General features: G+C 38.5%; 1 protein-coding gene across 2 annotated transcripts in view; it reads left to right on the top strand.

Moving 5' to 3' along the window:
• Positions 1–17,846, top strand: part of LOC149543377 (Nucleic acid-binding, OB-fold-like protein) — a 232,896-nt gene that overhangs the window by 112,979 nt on the left and 102,071 nt on the right. For both annotated transcript variants that reach the window (XM_089798181.1, XM_089798180.1), the window contains 4 exons: positions 293–364; positions 499–585; positions 10,692–10,763; positions 11,174–11,266. In XM_089798181.1, the coding sequence (XP_089654307.1) occupies positions 293–364; positions 499–585; positions 10,692–10,763; positions 11,174–11,266 (324 nt within the window). The remainder of the gene's footprint in view (positions 1–292; positions 365–498; positions 586–10,691; positions 10,764–11,173; positions 11,267–17,846) is intronic.

Raw genomic sequence — 17,846 nt, 5'->3', positions numbered from 1 at the left:
GAAGAAAATATTTACCTTGAGAGCAATCATTGTGGCTTAGTCTGTTGTTGATGTTTATGATAAACAATGTATATTTGTACCATGTACTCTAGAAAGGTTTTCTTTTGCTCCTAAATCAATTCAAAGATAAATACATCACATTGACTTGCTTATTTCTTCCTTGAGCATAATATGAGCACATTTCTGCAAAATGATCCTTCATTCTGTACATTGAAATCATTATTTCTTCCTTGGCCATGACATCAACACATTTATGGTATATAACTCCTTAAATTAAACATTATATCCGCAGGGTAGACTGAATATTGGAGACATAGTTGCTTGTCAAGTTACAAGAATCGGTTCATTTGGTGTCTTTGTTCAGGTAAGTATATGACATATGCTTGAACTATATAGCACATGAAGTTTCTAGTCACCATCTTGAATTAACGTTGTTACTCTTGATGCTAATGTATTGTAAAATTTAAATTCTCATGTTCCTTATGTTGTTTTGGACAGCTGGAAGGTGTAAGTGCTTTAATTCATCATTCAGAGCTATCATGGGATCCAGATTGGGATGCAAAATTGCACTTGAAAGTTGGGGAGGTTTGTCAACCACACAGGAGCTTTCATATTAGTTAAGGACATCTTGAACATGAAAGAAGAATGCATTCTTATGTCTTAATAGGGAATTGAACAATCTGATGTTGAAATGACAATTGTTTTTGGGATATGAAATGGTGACATGAGGCTTAGAGGCACTTCCAAATGAGCAAATGGTATTTGAAAAGAAAACCTATGTAATGGTTTTTAAATGTGTAGGCCATTTCCAATATATATTTTGATTATTATGTGTTTCCTAAATAATGATACTGAAATTGCATTTCAAGTTACATTCAATATTGATAGAAAAACAGCCAATATTTGGAAATGAATGTGTATTTGATATCAAGGAATGTAAAACTATCAATTCCCGATCCATTATTGTCCCATGAAACTTGTGCCTTGTGTATAGAATGCTACATGGCTAGCGCAAACTTCCCAATCATTCTCTTCTCCAACAGTCAGCGATTTGGGATAATAAATAATATAATATCCTAAACCAGGCATGACACATCGACAAGTCCTCGTATGATTCTCACCCTACACATTATATAAGCATAAATGGAAAAAGACAATTCTCTGTAGGAAAAATCTGCAAATGAAGAGTTAAAACTTAAAAAGTGTTTTTAAAAAATTGGCAAAAAGTCAATGTCTTAAAAAAACATAGAGATATGCAACGGAAAGAGAAAAACCTATTTTTTTGAATTTAAAAGCATACAAATAATTGTTTGATTTGTTAAAGGGTCAAGTTAACATCATCTAATGCAGGCTTTGCCAATACCTACAAAACCTTGGGATAGCATCAGCATGGACTTTGTGCTCGAGTTACCTAAAACTGCTAGAGGAGTAGATATGGTATTTGTAGTAGTTGATAGGTTCACAAAAATGGCTCACTTTTTCCCCTATAGGAGCAACCATGATGTATCTTAGATTGCAAACCTCTTCTTCAAAGAAATAGTGAGAATTCATGGACTCCCTATGATAATAGTGACTGATAGGGACACTATATTCATTGGACATTTTTTGAGAACCTAATCGAGGAAACTTGACACACATTTGACCTATTCATCAGCTTACCACCCTCAAATTGATGGCCAAACTGAGGTAGTGAATAGGTCTTTAGGAAATTTACTTAGGTGCCTAACAAAACAACATGGTCTGGTTTGGGATCAAGTAATCAGTCAAGCTGAATATGCATATAATGACTGTTAATAGGTCAACAGGGAGGACACCTTTTGAGGCAGTATATGGGTTTCATCCAAGGGGACCCATGGAACTAAGGGATTTACAAGATATGAAATCAAGAAGTGCCACAGGAGAGACACTTGCAAAACCGATGAAGACAATCCATGATCAAGTGAAGGATCACTTGGAAAAGTCAGCAACCAAGTATAAAGACAGGGTAGATCAGAGGAAGAAAGAGATTCATTTCAAAATTGGTGACCTAGTGATGGCATTTCTAAACAAAGACACGTTACCTAAAGGTCTAGGCAGTAAACTACAAATGAAAAGGATTGGTCTTTGCAAAATTTTGGATAAATATGGAAACAATGCATACCAAGTATCGTATAAAGAACAACATAGGAAATCAGCACCCGAGAAGATGAAGCATAACTTCCTCCAGTTGTAACATTAAATTATGCCCACGTAGGATAATGATCCATGATAGGTCCTCAATATGAAGCCAAGCTCGCAGAATCTGGAAAGAACAAACAAGTGTTTGCCAAACCAAATTGTCAGACAAATAATTGGAAACCAAAAAACAAGCAAATGTCTTTTTGGGGATGCAAGATTGCCAATAGCCCAAGAATTCTCCTACATCAGACACCGAAGGTGACAAAAAGATGTTCCATAAGAACTTATGAACATTTGAGAGAATTCAGAACATAAATCTCATGCTCATTCTTAATCCACAAATCTTTTGCATCAATCAGCATAGAAGTATGTCTAAACTCATTGCTGTAACCAATTGTTCCATCAGATATATTAGAGCTACTACTACCGCTACTTCCAAGATCAAATGAATCATGTTGCATGCCTTCATCTGATTAGAAATTTTCTTTCCGTTGCCTCTGTTCTTAATCACACGATTAGATAACTTCTTCAAGTCAGACTGTCTTTTATCAGCACTACCCTTAATCACAGGTTTTGCTCTTCCCAAATTGAAAGTCTTGAAGACACTCAAGTTCTTTTCTTTTCCATCTTCTTCATCCTTCAAAGGAATCAAAACAATTTTCTTGCCATCTTTCTCAACTATAACAATATTCTTTTTGCAATCATGTATAGCTCCTCTATCAAATTGCCAAGGTCTTCCAAGTAAAATACGACAAGCACTCATCTCTACTTCATCACATAAAACTTCCAATACTGAAATTAACCAAGCATTGTTCTCTAACCTGCACCCAATGATCATCTTGAAACCAACTGATACCATAAGGAATAGAATGTTTCAATCTTTACAATCCAAGTTTCCTAACCATTTCTTCAAAAACAAGGCTATCGATACTACCTCCATCCATAATAACTTTACAACATTTACCTCTAGACTTACAAATAGTTTGAAATGCACTAGTTCCACCTCATGCTTAGCCAACATGATTCTTCAGATCAAAAGAGGCTCTCCAACTTTAGGTAGAGCCAAATCAACATTAGAAGTTTTCACTTTCTCATCTTCTTGTACTACCAGTTTTTGTCTGTCAATCTTTACACTAGAACATTCAAAAGCTTGGTGTCCATCCTTACCAGATTTAAAACAAGTACCTTTGAATACATATTGCTTACCAAGAACAACTTTCTTACCCTTATCTACTTTAGTCACTTGTTTACATTCCTTTCTTCCTAACTTTTCTTCAACCTTTAATGCATATTGGTAAGCATCTTTAACTAATTTATGTTTCAACATACTCAATTTATCCTGAACATTAAATTTCAAACCATTAACATAGCTTGCAACCTTTTCTTTAGAAGATTCACGATGTGCAAATCTGATTTGTATCTTGTTAAATTCTTTAATTTAGTTCTTCATAGACATATCTTCCTGCGTCAGGTTTTGCAACTTCTTAAACTGTTCAAGTTCATAATTTTCAGGAATGAATTTAGCCTTTCAATTTAGTTAGTGCTAACCTAACTCTCTGTAGATCTACAATATTTTCAAGCTCAAAGTACTCTTCAAGTTCATTAATCCAATCTATCAATTCCTCAGGATATAAAGAGCCAAAATTATTTGATACTTCCATTCTATGACTCTTACCAACTTGTGCCATAGCTTTCAACAATCTTTCTTCTTCTATAGGGATCTCTACATCAAGTACTTAAAGATCTTAAGCAACTTCAAACTATCCATCTTTCGTTTCAAGAGTCCTTCTCAAGCCATTCAAGACATATCGTAGCTGATTCCTCATCTTTGCCTTGAATTCTTCAAACATATGTTCCAACCTCCTAGGATTCATCCTTCTAGGCAGCATATTGAATCACAGCAAGGTGCAATTGCCTCAAACCTGGGTAGTCTGTTCACCACAAGAATCAACCAGGTCTGTAATAGGATACCAACACAACTTAAACAAGTCCTCTGCAATTGTGAGCTAGAACCACAATCTGCCACCCCACAACCAAGAAGTTCAGGTCTTGACAAGTCTACCAAGCTCAACCACGATCATATCAGCCATAATTGGATCAATATTGTCTTTGATAAGTCCAAGTAGATCAAATCCATGCTTTGATACCATTTGATGCAGTACAAGGCATGCATACCTCCAAAGGAAAGTTAGGAAGAAAGCAACGTTGAGGGGCATACAAGAGCCAATTGTCTTAAGAAATCATAACTTATACTTCTCATAACTTATACTATGGTGTACAAAATGCAACATTGAGGGGCATAAAAGAGCCAATTGTCTTAAGAAATCATTTTGCATCATCTGTCAGGTACTAGGGTACTCCATTAGGGAGTGCTCCTACAATCTAAAGGCAAAGAGCACTCAAGTGCTCTTTACCCAAGGGGTAAGTAACTCCACCTACCACACCTCCAAGAAACACAATTATGGATCCTTTGTCAAGTGGTTGCTGCAATAACCAATGAAAAAGCAATAACAACAATGCACCACAAAGCCACATTCAGTACAATGCAAAGGGACAGCCCATGATATAGTGTTAGAGGTGCAATGAGTGGGGACAAGACAAGGTGTAAGCATCTATGTAAATGATGTCATCTGAGCAAATGTGAGGATGACAATTGCCTAAGACAAAAGGAGATAAACATGATAGAATTCACATACCCTAAGTTGGAGGTCCTTGCCATCACCAAATCACAAACAAGAAAACTTATGTACCCAAATGTTGGTATGGAAAAGGAGAGGTTGAAGGAAGTGATAGTAGATGTGAAATGAGCAATGGAACATGAGTGACAACTCTTACATACCAGTATGAGTACCCTTGTATGGTCAAAATTGGAGGCAAATATCATAGAACAATTGTTGAGCCACCGTACCAATAGGATGGTTGACCTATTAGAAACATTGTAATTGTTGAGGGTAGCCATCACGAAGGTGGCCAGCAATGAAGCATGAGACAAACCTTCCTTCAATAAAGGAATACTAGAAAGCAAGACACAGAATGGTACAAGTGAGGAAGAGAACAACCCTTTTAAAACCACCATTGACCCTATGTTGTTGATGGTAGGAGTTGGAAGGACACCTGCCATAGTGGAAATGGAAATCATGGGTTTTAAATTAACAAGCACCATTGTGGATGGGGTGTCGGGAGTGAAGGTATTATAGGAAGAAACATGAAAGGCCCTAGGCTAGCCAACTCTATAGCCGCCGACATTCCACCTTGTTGGAGCAAATCAACATGGAATCAAACTTATTGGAACCTTGATGGGGCAAAAAATGGTTATTAGGATGCAACAATTCCTTAATGACTTTGTAGTCATGACTTTGGAGAAGAAGTTGTGTAATGCCCTCCTAGGAAGAGGTTGGCTCATTACGGAAAAGGGTAATTACAATTGGAAGAACACCCTCTCCATTGAAAGTGAGGAAAAAAATATGTGATGATCTCCAGAATCAGACAGTAAGTTAGGAGTTGGCATTAGATTCCGAGCTGGAAGGAGAAGATTTGGACAGAGGAGGGGTGGAACTTGATGACATCTTGAGGTTAAAAGATTGATTTGAGGACGAGACTAGTTCCCTCAATAGGTTGTTGGACTGGCAGATAGAATATTATGAAGTTTCCACCCTAATTGCAACATGATGGCAATCAAATAAAGGGACACATTCCCTCCACGATTAGTACAAGGAAGGTGTAGCAGGCGTGGATGACACACCAATCACATGTTTGAAAAGGACAAATCAGCAAAGTTGAGGAGAAACAAAGCATTTTTCCAAGCAAGAAGTCGAGAAAAGCGCTTGAGGGAGAGAAGGAAGTTCACAATAGTAGTTGAAGGAAGACTCACGGCACTGGCAAGAAGGGAAAGTTGTAGGCCATCCACTGTACACCATAGGTTGAAATGACAAGGAGAAAAGACCACTACCATTGTACGTTGTATGAGACTCCAAGAAAAGGACTGTATGGATGACAAACGTATGGAAGGTTTTGGACATGAGGATTTATGAATGACAACCGACTTATCGTATGAAAGGAAACAAGTGTGGGTCTTATGCCATATGAATGTTGGGAGTACCAAACGTAGGCTGTATGAACGAACATTAGACAATAGATCATACATCGTATGATGGGCACAAGAAAAGTTGGGGGAGAGAAGATTCCCATATGAACTCGAATTGATCGTACAAACAACAAAACTAACACTGTTCAAAGACAAAATAAATGACATAGTTAGAGTTGCCAAGATTGGCATAGTATTTGTAGGCAGTACGAACTACATAGAGGAAAGTGCAGGCCACACACAAGGATCGAAAACTCATATTAGTGCCAAGAAAGCGCGTATAAGAAAATTGACATGGTAAAAGGAAGTTTCTTGAATCCTGAAAAGGGTAGTTACAACATTAGCTATAAAGCTATAGTCGGCTACAAAAAACTTCCATTCATGGGCTACGTACGGATACAAAGATAATCCAAGTTTAAATATCAAACTTTTCAACGCTACAAAAATTGGCTAAAAACTCTATTTTTGGGCTTCGTCAACATTATATTAAATATCAAAAAAATTTAAGAAAATAGTGTGCACCATGGAGTTCCGTGTAGTTTTTAAGGTACTAATTTTGTCTTAGCAGTGGGGGCGCTGCCCCTTGATCCCCCCTTGTATTTTTGAACTATACTACAACTTTGATTTTGTGCAAGAGAAGTTAGTATAGTACTATCTACACTCTTGTCATTGGTCTTCGTGGATATTACTTGATGTATGCTTCTCGTTTGGAAGATGACATTTTCTTTTTTGGGGTGATGATGTAGGTGGCAGTTATGCCATGAATAGTTAATAAGAATAAAACATTATTCCAAAGGGGTGTGCTTTGTGTCATTGGTTGGTGACAGTTGGAGACTTAACTAACCATGTCAAGTCTATTCGTATGGGATCTCAAACAAGTGACACTGTGGTTAATGTTGGTATGAATGTCAATGTGACTTTGGTACAATCATTAAAGTAACATTCTGCCATTTGAATGTGTTGTGTGGTTACTCTGGTATTGCTTGTTCTTTTGTTATTAATATATCTTGTTGCATACCATTAGTAAATAATTGCGTTGGTAATAACACCTCTATATTTGGTATATGTCATGCTATCATTCTAAGGATAGTTGATTTTATTCAATCAACTATAGTGAAGTTATTATTTATTATTTAATTGTTATTTGATTATTTTGATAGTAAAATTATTATTTATTTATTCAATATTGAATTTATTAACTATCATTGACTAATGTATTTATTCAAATTTTATCATTTATAATTATATTATTTATTTAACTATCTATTTTAATATTATTATTTATTTAATTTAATCTTTATTATCTATTGAGCATGTTTAGACATTGCTTTTACAACACATCTTTAGGTGTCACAGACTCACCTCCCACAACATTGTCTTAGCTGAGTTTGGAGCTCATCCTTTCAGACTTGTGGCCATTTTTGACCTGATCTGGTTTCTCCACCAGCTTCATGGATTTATGGATTCTAAGGTTGATCGTCACAGATACTCTCATTTGGCATACTATTCCTCTGTTCAAATTATGAGATCCGACACTAGCACTAGATCTCGGTATTGGTACGCCCAGGCCACCTCTCTGTTGGGTCTGATTGGGATTGACATTGTTCGTCTTCCTCCATACCAGTTCTCACTGGATGCTCTTGCTCATCTCCTCCCCTCACGCCAGGAGTTGAACGAGTACGTCAGATAGGATATCTATAGACATTACATTATCACTACTTGGAGTAATCCTCCTGGTGGATTGTGTCCTAAGATGGCCTTTTATGTAAAGCATTTTCTTGAAATTCAAAATGGTATTATTGTGCATCCTATTTATCTTTATTGGTGTTGCTGTCACGCCTTGCGATTCTCTTTGGGCTCCTTCAGAGTTAGCTCTCGTGGTCTTCGAGTCCAGACTGATTACTATATGGATAGAGAAGATCGGATATGTAGACTGTGTTCTTTGGTGGAGGTTGAGACTGAGACCCACTTCATATTCCATTGTCCTATCTACTACGAGATCTGAGGGAGATTTTATTGTTTATTCAGAGATTGTTTCTCTCTTTGAGAGTTCTTCAGCTATGTTGACCAGCGATGTCTTGCACTTTACCTTCAGGAGGCCACCCAGCTTCATGAGCATACCCTACAGTCAGTCACACCTTAGGGCCATACCTTTGACCAGCTCATCACCGCCTTTTTCTCCCCCTTGTCTTCATAACAGGGTGTGAAAAGGCCATCCAGCATCACTCCCTCCAAATTGGTCAAACATTGTACCATTCTTTCCAGGCAGTGGCACTCCTCTAGCGGTTCTCGGCGACATTCTATGACTGATTTCTTTGTACCAAGGAAGGATCCTTAGTCCTTGCCTTGTGTTTCCTGGTCTTATGTCTTGTTTTGTTTCTTCTCAGTCATCGTTTAGTGCTCCAGCTTTGGTCGGCTCTTTTGTTTGTATGCTCAGTCCCATAAACCCTTGTGGTTTTTTGTTGGACATTAATATTATTATCTTATCTTATCACTAAATTCCACTCAGGAAAGGGGACATCACAACATTTAAATGATTAATAAGTCCAATTAATCAAATATTTTTCAAAATCTTTTAACTCACCTAAGGTATAGATAAGAGCTTTGCATTACTAAAGAATTGGCAGTCCATTGACTTACTTTACATGGTAAGTACTCAAAATAGCCTCTTGCTAAAAAATAGAAACCCTACTAGAAAGTTTTAGAGACTCCTGCACAAACTCAACCAGTACACATAGTTACTTCACCTAAATCACTTAGCCTACTGGAGTTAGAAATAGGCTAATAAATTAACGATCCAATCAATTGCAAAGAGGGGATATAGCACATGCTATTTAACTTCAGAAAAGTAGTTTTCCTTTCATGTGGCACTAGCAAAGATGTTATATTGCATATTTTGCCATGTAGATTATCTACAATTCACCTTGATTATTATATCAGCACTCACTCCCCACTTCTCAACTGCTTTGTTGCCGTCCCCAAACATAGGCCCTTGGTCCCCACATCCTTGAAACCCATTGCTGTGTTCCCACATCCCTGCATCAAGAAACTCCATAGAGCACTGCTTATTTTATTAGCTTTTTAACTTCAAAATTTTTATGGTTGGGGGGGCAGCTTGAGATTCCTGGGATGGTCGGAGGATGTTGGGGCGCACAGGATGTCACCAAAATGATGCAGTAAATCAGGCTTAATTGGGAACTTTGTATAAATAGATGCTCTTTCCATTTATCTTAGAGAACCCACCAAAGGAGAGAATTCAATTCAAAGTGACATACTAAACTTCTAGATCAACTGAGCTCACCAACATTAAACATTGTCTTGGACAAGGGTAACTATCACAGAGAAAGCTAAAGTCAACTACATTATTGAAGCGATCCGAAAATGGGGACATTGCAGTTACTATGATTACTTACTGTTCTTTTTTCTCTCTTTTTATGTGTGTTATAGTTCAGCATTTGAATTATAACTTGAAGAAGTTTGCTTTCCAGCTTACAATCTGATAATTTTCGTCTACCCATCAGATATCTTCAGTTAAATTAGATTTGCATTATCATATAGAGAACTCAGTCTTGTATATACTTTGTGGATATTTGGTTGAAACCAATGTTAGTGGATTTAAATGATATTGAGTATGCTGGACATGTTTCGGCACTGTTGCCACAGACAGGTGTCAAAGAACAACAGTAGTATTACTTAAATAGAGTTGCTATTTGAGCATTATAGGGGTTAAATAGAAGGAAGGTTCACATTTATTTTCCCTTTTACCTTTGTGGGATGCTTCCTTAGTCCAATAATAGATGAGATGCATGCATCATAGAAGAAATACAAGGGATGATGTTTTCCAAAATCAACTAGCTTAGATGCAAGAGTTAATCCACCCAGAACTGAAGAAAGGGAAAGAAATTGGGATTGGAAGATGATTCTCCTTTTGATTTTAGCTTCTTCTTTGATATGTCAAAAATTGATAATCTATTTTGGCAGGAGCTTCTTTTGTTGTATGCAACCAGCATTGCAAATACCATGTAGCATAGTGTCAATTGGCTGTGTCAATGATATGAATATTTGTTTCTGGATTTGATTGTGTCTGTTTATTTAGGATCAATGTTTTGGATCAGACTCCGTGATCCATCATCAGGATGAGTGAGTGCAAGAATGCAGCTTTTACTTTTACATTCTTACACTCACTCATCCTGATGATGGATCATGGAGTGTGATCTGAAATGTTGATGCTAAAACAATAGACACAATCAAATCCAGAAACAAATATTCATATCTCAAATGGATTGTGGAAATCTAATAAGATTTATCAATGATGCTTACCTATTCCTTTCTGGGGAATTGATTTTATGGACATTGTCTTCCAGTTCTTCAATCTCATTTTGAATTAGTTTCAAGTTTTCAACAGATGAATAGTCTATTTGCATGTACTTAAAAATGGATGATTCTGTAGGTACTAAAGGTCAAAGTTTGTGGCCTGGATCGCTCTCTCCATCGCATCAACTTATCCTTGAAACAACTAAAGGTATTTTATCTAAAACACATTACTGCGTATTTAGGAAAGCAACTAAATATTCAGTGGTTTTTGCTCTGGAGCCCATATAAGTTTAGGCTTACAATTTAGTAACAGAAACCTATTTTCTTTGTTTTCACCATGATTTGTGTTCATTTTAAATATAATTTCTTCATTTTTCAATAATGTTTTGTATCCAAAGTTTCTCTGCTCTTGGTTAATAGTAATGCCTGCTTAGCTGACATGAGAAAGGTTTTCTGGAGTTGCTTTAGAATATCAAATTAGTGTTATTTGTGCATTTTTCCTCAATATTTTAGAAAAAAACAGTAATAGATGGGTACATCATCAGAAATCATTATCAATTTTTCTGAACAGATATTTTATGCTATAAGCAATGCAAAATTTGACGTCTATTTTGGCAGCCGGATCCACTGCGTGAGAGTCTGGAATCAATTTTGAAAGAAGATGACAATCATACAAGTAGCAACCTTGAGCGTGCAGAACTCAATACCCAGGTGATTTCAAAATCAGAGAATCCTGCTGGCTTAAGAGGAGTTATTTTCATCTCTCTTATTAAAAATATCAAGATCCTTTGTCGGGCAGGCAGCAGAGCAATATTAAAAAAAAAAAAAAAAAAAACTCTTTTATGTCCCCCAGTACCGTGATCGTTTAAAGGTCTCTCTCAACTCTTCCACCATATATTCTAAATGCTTTTAATCTATTGAGTCAGGATTTACAGAATACTTAGCTTTATAAACAATGTAATTAAAGCCCTATGTGCACTGAAAGTGAGTGTATGCCATCCCATGTACTGCTGCTCTTACATTTTTGATGAATTGGGTATATAATATAGTCTGCTTGATATCCAAGGAGGACTTAATTTTCATGTTTTCTTTTTAGTTCCTGCTTTACACCTTTTTACATTTATAGGTAACGTGTTTTTCTTTTTAAATACAGGGAGGCTTGATGCAGAGAAAGAACTTTCAATACAACAAATACACAAAAACTTTTAGAGATTCTATTTAATGACAACATAGGTGCAGCCTATGTACTCTCTCCTAGATCGCTACAATTAGAACAATTTAAGGATTCTTGGACCTTCTTGTAACTTGCAATCTCATGCAAGTGTGGTAACTGGTTACAGTTCACCTTAATTCATATCGAATTTGCCCCTTTGCTGCTCACAATACAACAAAGGAGTGTTACAATGGCCCTTCACTAGTTCAATGTGAGAGGGCTGCTTTTGTAGTCTAGGGGGTATACAAATGCGGAACTCTTACGGAATTCCCCTGTCTGTTTCCAGTTTTATGCAGTGACCTCCATGTGGGGAAATCAACAAATTGATTAATAAAAGATATCTTCATTTCACTATTTCACTATTTTGCTGATGATGTGGTTCTCTTGGCCTCTTCTCGTGACAGCTTGCAGAGACTCCTTGATGGTCTGGCTTCTTTTTGTGATCAGCGGCAACTTGTGGTCAATTTGTCTAAGACTCAGGTTATGGTCTTTAATTGTTTAAAGATCTCTCATTTTCATTTCTTCTCTTAGGGCTAGGAGGTTGAGATTACTTCCTCTTATATGTATCTCGGTGTGAAGTTCTCAGGGCCGTGCTTTAGCTTGAGGCCAGCTATTCAGTCTGGTGTTAGTAAGGACATGGGTTCCTTGACTTTGATGGAAAGATAGTGTTTCAGACAACATTTCCAGGATATTTCGTCCAAGTTGTCTCTTTTTGACTCCTTGGTTCGTCCGATAGTCCTCTATGACTTGGTGGCTTGGGGGCCTTCTCTTATTGATTCTGATTGGGCCTCTATTGAGAGAGTTCAGACATTGATGTTACGGCGTATCATAAGATGTCACAGATGCACCCCTTACAGCATTGTCTTCGTTGAGTTTGGAGCTCATCCTCTCAAACTTGCAGCCATTTTTGACTTGATTTGGTTTCTTCATTGGCTTTGTGGCTTTATGGAGTTGGGAATTGACCAGCACATATACTTTTATCTCGCATATTGTTCTTCTACTGAGATTTTGAGATCTGACACCTCTACTAGACCTTGTTGTTGGTACACCTAGGCCACCTCTTTATTGAGTTCGATTGGTATCGAGATTGATCAACTTCCTCCTTATCAGTTTTCACTTGATGCTCCTGCTCATCTCCTCCCTTCACGCCAGAAGTTGAACAAGCACGTTAGACAGGATATTTACAAACAGTACATTACCACTACCTGGAGTAATCCCCTGGGAGGTCTTCGACCTAGGATGGCATACTATGCTTAGCATTTTCTTGTGATACGAGATGGTATTATTGATCACCCTGCTTATCTCCATTGATGCTGGAATCATGCCTTACGGTTTTCTTTAGGCTCCTTCAGGGTTGGTGTTGTCGATAAATATTGTGTAGCCGACAAGATGTATGTCGTTGGTAAATATTAGGTAGCCAACGGGCCCCTTTGGGAAGGTTCTTGTTATGAAGCCGACGGGCCCTTCGGTAATTGTCATGTAGCCGATGGACCCCTTTGGGAAGGTTCTTCGAAAAGTATATATACACCCTTCAGGATCATTGTAAGAATCATCGGAAGCATTATGTAATATCTTTGGCATATGCGAATAATAAAAGGAGTACTGTTGTTCTTGTCTATTGTTTGTGTGCATTAATCTATTTACTCATACGGTAAACATTTGGCGTCGTTGCCCGATGGACCTGGAACAAAGGTAGAGGAATGAATACTAATGCCGAATTAGTTGAACAAAAATAAGAACAAGCTGAAAGAAAAAGATGAAATACGCACACAACAAGGGAATTTAATTTTGGCACAATAGGCCGAACGCAGATAAAGGTTTCAGCAAATTGCCGATGGACATCGAAGCGCTGATGAATTGTTGGCAGAGACTCAACAACAGTTGGATTTGGTGGAAGAAGCAAGGGAGGAGTTTCTGAACCTGCATACGTTGAGAGAAGAGAATCCAGATGGAAGGGGATTAACTTACACGGCTCGAAGTGCTGAGGAAGTACAAGCATGGAGTGAACTCTTCGTCCAAGATACACTTTTAGAATGGATAGCTTTGGTTGACGAAAACCCTTATTCACCAAATAGCACGACTATCAGAAACAACGTGAGTGTTCAAAGCAGCGCTGGTGTTCAGAACAACGCAGGTGTACAGAACATCACAGTTGTGCAGAACAGTGCGGGTATGCAACAAATCCCTCAACCTCGAACAGTAATGGCTAGACCAAAGGAGAAGTTGCCAAAGTTTGATGGTGATGGAACAAACGATCCAATCCGACATTGTAAAACATGCGAAACAATTTGGAGGGCGAATGGCATAATGGATACAAATGAATGGGTATGACATTTTCGACAACCCTAAGGGGGGTAGCAATCGATTGGTTTGCCGATATGGATCCCCAAAAATTAACCAATTGGGAAAACATTAAAAATGAATTTATCACTAAATTTCAACTGTTGCGCGATGATAATGAGATCGTAGCAGAGATATAAAACACGAAGCAAGGGAAAAACGAAACAATTTGAGTATATGCCAGAAAATTAAAAGACTTAATAAACAAGATGGAAAGTAAGCCAGTGGATGGGCTACAGAAGAGATGGTTCATTGAAGGACTACGCCCGAAGTTATAGAAGATGAGGATCGTGCCGCCATCGTCATACACTGAAGCATACAATTGGGTGATGAACTTTGAAAGTGAGCAGAAAACAATAAAGAAGAGGAAGAGTAGCTCATTTGAGTCAGATGACGAAGCGTCTTTGGAAGAAGAGAGCAGTGATGATGAAAAGGGCAGCAAGAAGGTCCGTGCTCTCCAGAAGGATAGGATTCGAATAATGAAGGAATTTAAGAACATGCAGAAAGAGACGAAGGGAAATGACCTATGGTGCACGGAATGTAAGACAGAAGGCCACACGAAGGGATCCTGTCCAAAGAAGTAGTTTTGCGAGATCTACCAGATCATGGGACATTCTACAAAGGAATGTCCCTTCAATATGAAAACAAGAGGACCTCAACAAGTGCTCTTGACCTAGGAGGCTTTCGCGTTAGGAGGGAGAGGAAACGCTAGTAATGAGGGTGCCACGTCGGGAGGGTACAAGAATAATAGGCAAGGGCAAAACAACAACAATGCCAACAATAATAATGGAAGCCACAGCCGAATTCAATATGATGCAAACAGCCGCCAAATGGTACAATGCCGAGCATGCAATTTGTGGGGCCACTTTGCCCGAGACTGTATAACAGCAAACGCACTGAAGTTGTTATGCAGATGGTGCGGTCCTGGAGATCATGAAGATGCCAAGTGCCCAAAATTAGGAGTGAATTTGATCACCATCGAGACGGACAAAGAGGAGGTTCTGGCAATCACACGGAATCAAGAAAACTGTACCCCGACCCGATGGAGGAAAAGAAGAGATTAGAGGAAGCATGGGCGGGAATTGAGAAGGTTATGCAGGCGGACAAAGCACACTTGAAGGACACTACTGGTACCTGAGCAAGAAACTGCGCGGAACAGAACATTGTACGACAGATATTACAAACTAGAGTGCTAGTCAAGATAAATGATCTATTGCTCAGAATGCCTAAACTCCGATCGGCACACAAACATCACTCTAGCTGCTAAACTACCGGGAGAACACGGACGGGAGCAAGAAAGTGGAGCAAGTATAGCAGACTAAAGGGAGAAGGAAAGCGGAGCAAGTGTAGCGGACCCAATGCTGTTAGCCCTCACATCCAGATGGCATCCGACGGTCGTCGAGATGGGAATTCTAGGAACTGTTTTGATAGACACAATCGTGGATGGAGGTTTAGGGGTAAACGTCCTACTATAAGATACCTGGAAGAAGTTGGGACAGCTGACGTTGTGGCCACCTACATTCTAATTGCTCACGGCAGCCCAACACGGAATCAAACCGTTGGGAATCCTGATGGCACAACCAGTGACTATTAGAACGCAACCATTCCTACTCGACTTTTTCGTCATCCCGTTGAAGAAGAGAGAATATGACGCCATTCTGGGCCGAGGAGGATGGCTCATACAAGCAAAGGTGAAGCATGACTGGAAGAAGAATACACTATAAATGGAAAGTAGGGGATGACGATTCACTATTGATTTGCACATGCAAATGTTGGGCGAAGAAGCCATATCATCTAATTCCGAAGAAGAGGATGAAGGAAAGCAGCGATTGGAACCTAATGAGGAAGGAATCCTACAGTTGGAAGGTGGATCGATGGATGATGATTTGGATTTGGTGAATGGCCTTTTTCAGTGGCAGATGGAGGATTACGAGCTCTTTTCTAGTTGTAATATGTTAAGGGTTGACAAAGGTGAGAAAGAAGAGGGAAATGAATGTCTGAAGGAAAACAGAGAAGCGGAAGAAGGAAAGACAGTTACAACTGAAGCTGAAGGGAAGAACATACAGTACAAACCCGGAAAAAGGAAAGATTCCACTGTACGAAACACAATAAACAGACCACGTAGAAAGAAAATGATATGCCGAACCACGGATATAGTAGAAAGGTGCTGGCAGCAAGGAAAGCACATCGTACAATCTGCACAGGAAACAAAGAGTAAGGGTTTAATAAAAGCTTCAGCAATACAAAGTGGAGGTTCTAAAATCAAGAATACAGTTATTGACGGCAAGGAGGGGCAGCCGAGGAATTCCAATGTACCGAGCTTTGGGAACAAACTGGGTGATATGGAAAATCGGAGGGAGAGATCGTGTAACTTAAATAAACTTGATGAGCGACGATTGCAGGCACAATGGGCCATAGAGGTGACACAGAACAGGTGCAAAGCATGGCATGATAGACACCTGAAACTGAACAAGTTCCAACCAGGGCAGCTAGTGTTGAAGTATGACGGACGGAATGAAATCAAACCGGGCAAGTATAAAGTCAAATGGGTCGGGCCATACTAGAGCCGGGAAGTAGGTGATCACGGAGCAATAAAGTTGTGGACATTGGACAGGCAGGAAATTCTGGAAATGGTGAATGGTTCAAAATTGAAAATATATTAGGTGCGGCCTATTTCGTCGTCAACGAATATTAGGGAGCAATAGAATTTTGTCAAAAAAAAAAAAAAAAATTGAAAAAAAAAAGGGAAAAAAATTGAAAAAAAATAAAAATAAAAAAAAAAATAAAAAGAAGAAAAATTGTCACCGTACGGTATCTTTAAGTGAACGTACGGTGGTTTCCTTAGAATATCCCCATCTTGTATGGTTCGTAAAGATTTAATGATTGGACACGTGCAAATTTTTGATTAAATTTTATGTTTGGGCGTATGGATTTTAAGATACGGAGTGGAAGTACAGATTGAAAGGATATATTGCCTGTTGCAAGTTAAATTTTATGTGTGCTACCGTACAGAATTGGTACGAATCTGAGGGTTAAGTTTGTTGTTGCTACCGTACGGATCTTGTATGCTTCTAGAGGTTGTTTTAGCCACCGTACGGATTGGAGGGGTAAGCTTTCAATTTGTTGGCATACGGATTTAGAAGTTTAAGTTCCCAGTTTGGCATACGAATTTCAGGAATAAGGTACCTTATCACCATTGTACGGATTCAAAAATTAAGTTCTTTGTAGCATATGGATTTTGGAAATTGGCTTCTCTGTTTGGTGGCCATACGGCTTTTGGAGATCTACTTCTCTGTTTGGTGCAGTACGGCATTTGGAGTTCAAGTTTTCTGTTTATTGCAGTGCGAATTTGAAGGTTGAATCCTCTATTGGGCGTTGTATGGAAATCCAGGACTCTTTATGCCGTACATGAATCTACATCAAAGATTGTCTTTCATGCGTACGACGACTTATTGAAAAAAATAATACATCAACATAGTACGGCATTACAATATATCTTTTGGGCAAAGTAGACAAAGGAAGGAGTACAATAGGGAGCAAAATAGAAACCTGTACAAAAAAAGGGAAGCCAAGTGGGAACATCTTCAATGCAGGAAGGGAGCCATTCCATATGGTAGGAATTGGAGAGGGAGAAGAAGATTGTAGTACACTAGTAGACATAGAAGAAGGGTGATAGGAGGTTTTCTAAAAAAAAAACGATAGATTGAAACAGTTCAGAATGAGTAACGCATGATGCCG

This window comes from Cupressus sempervirens, chromosome 8, assembly GCF_028749045.1.
Source record: "Cupressus sempervirens isolate cs-2001-9-10 chromosome 8, ASM2874904v1, whole genome shotgun sequence".
Classification (NCBI taxonomy): Eukaryota; Viridiplantae; Streptophyta; class Pinopsida; order Cupressales; family Cupressaceae; genus Cupressus; species Cupressus sempervirens.
Note: the sequence above shows the minus strand (reverse complement) of the source record. Positions and strands in the feature narration are given on the sequence as shown.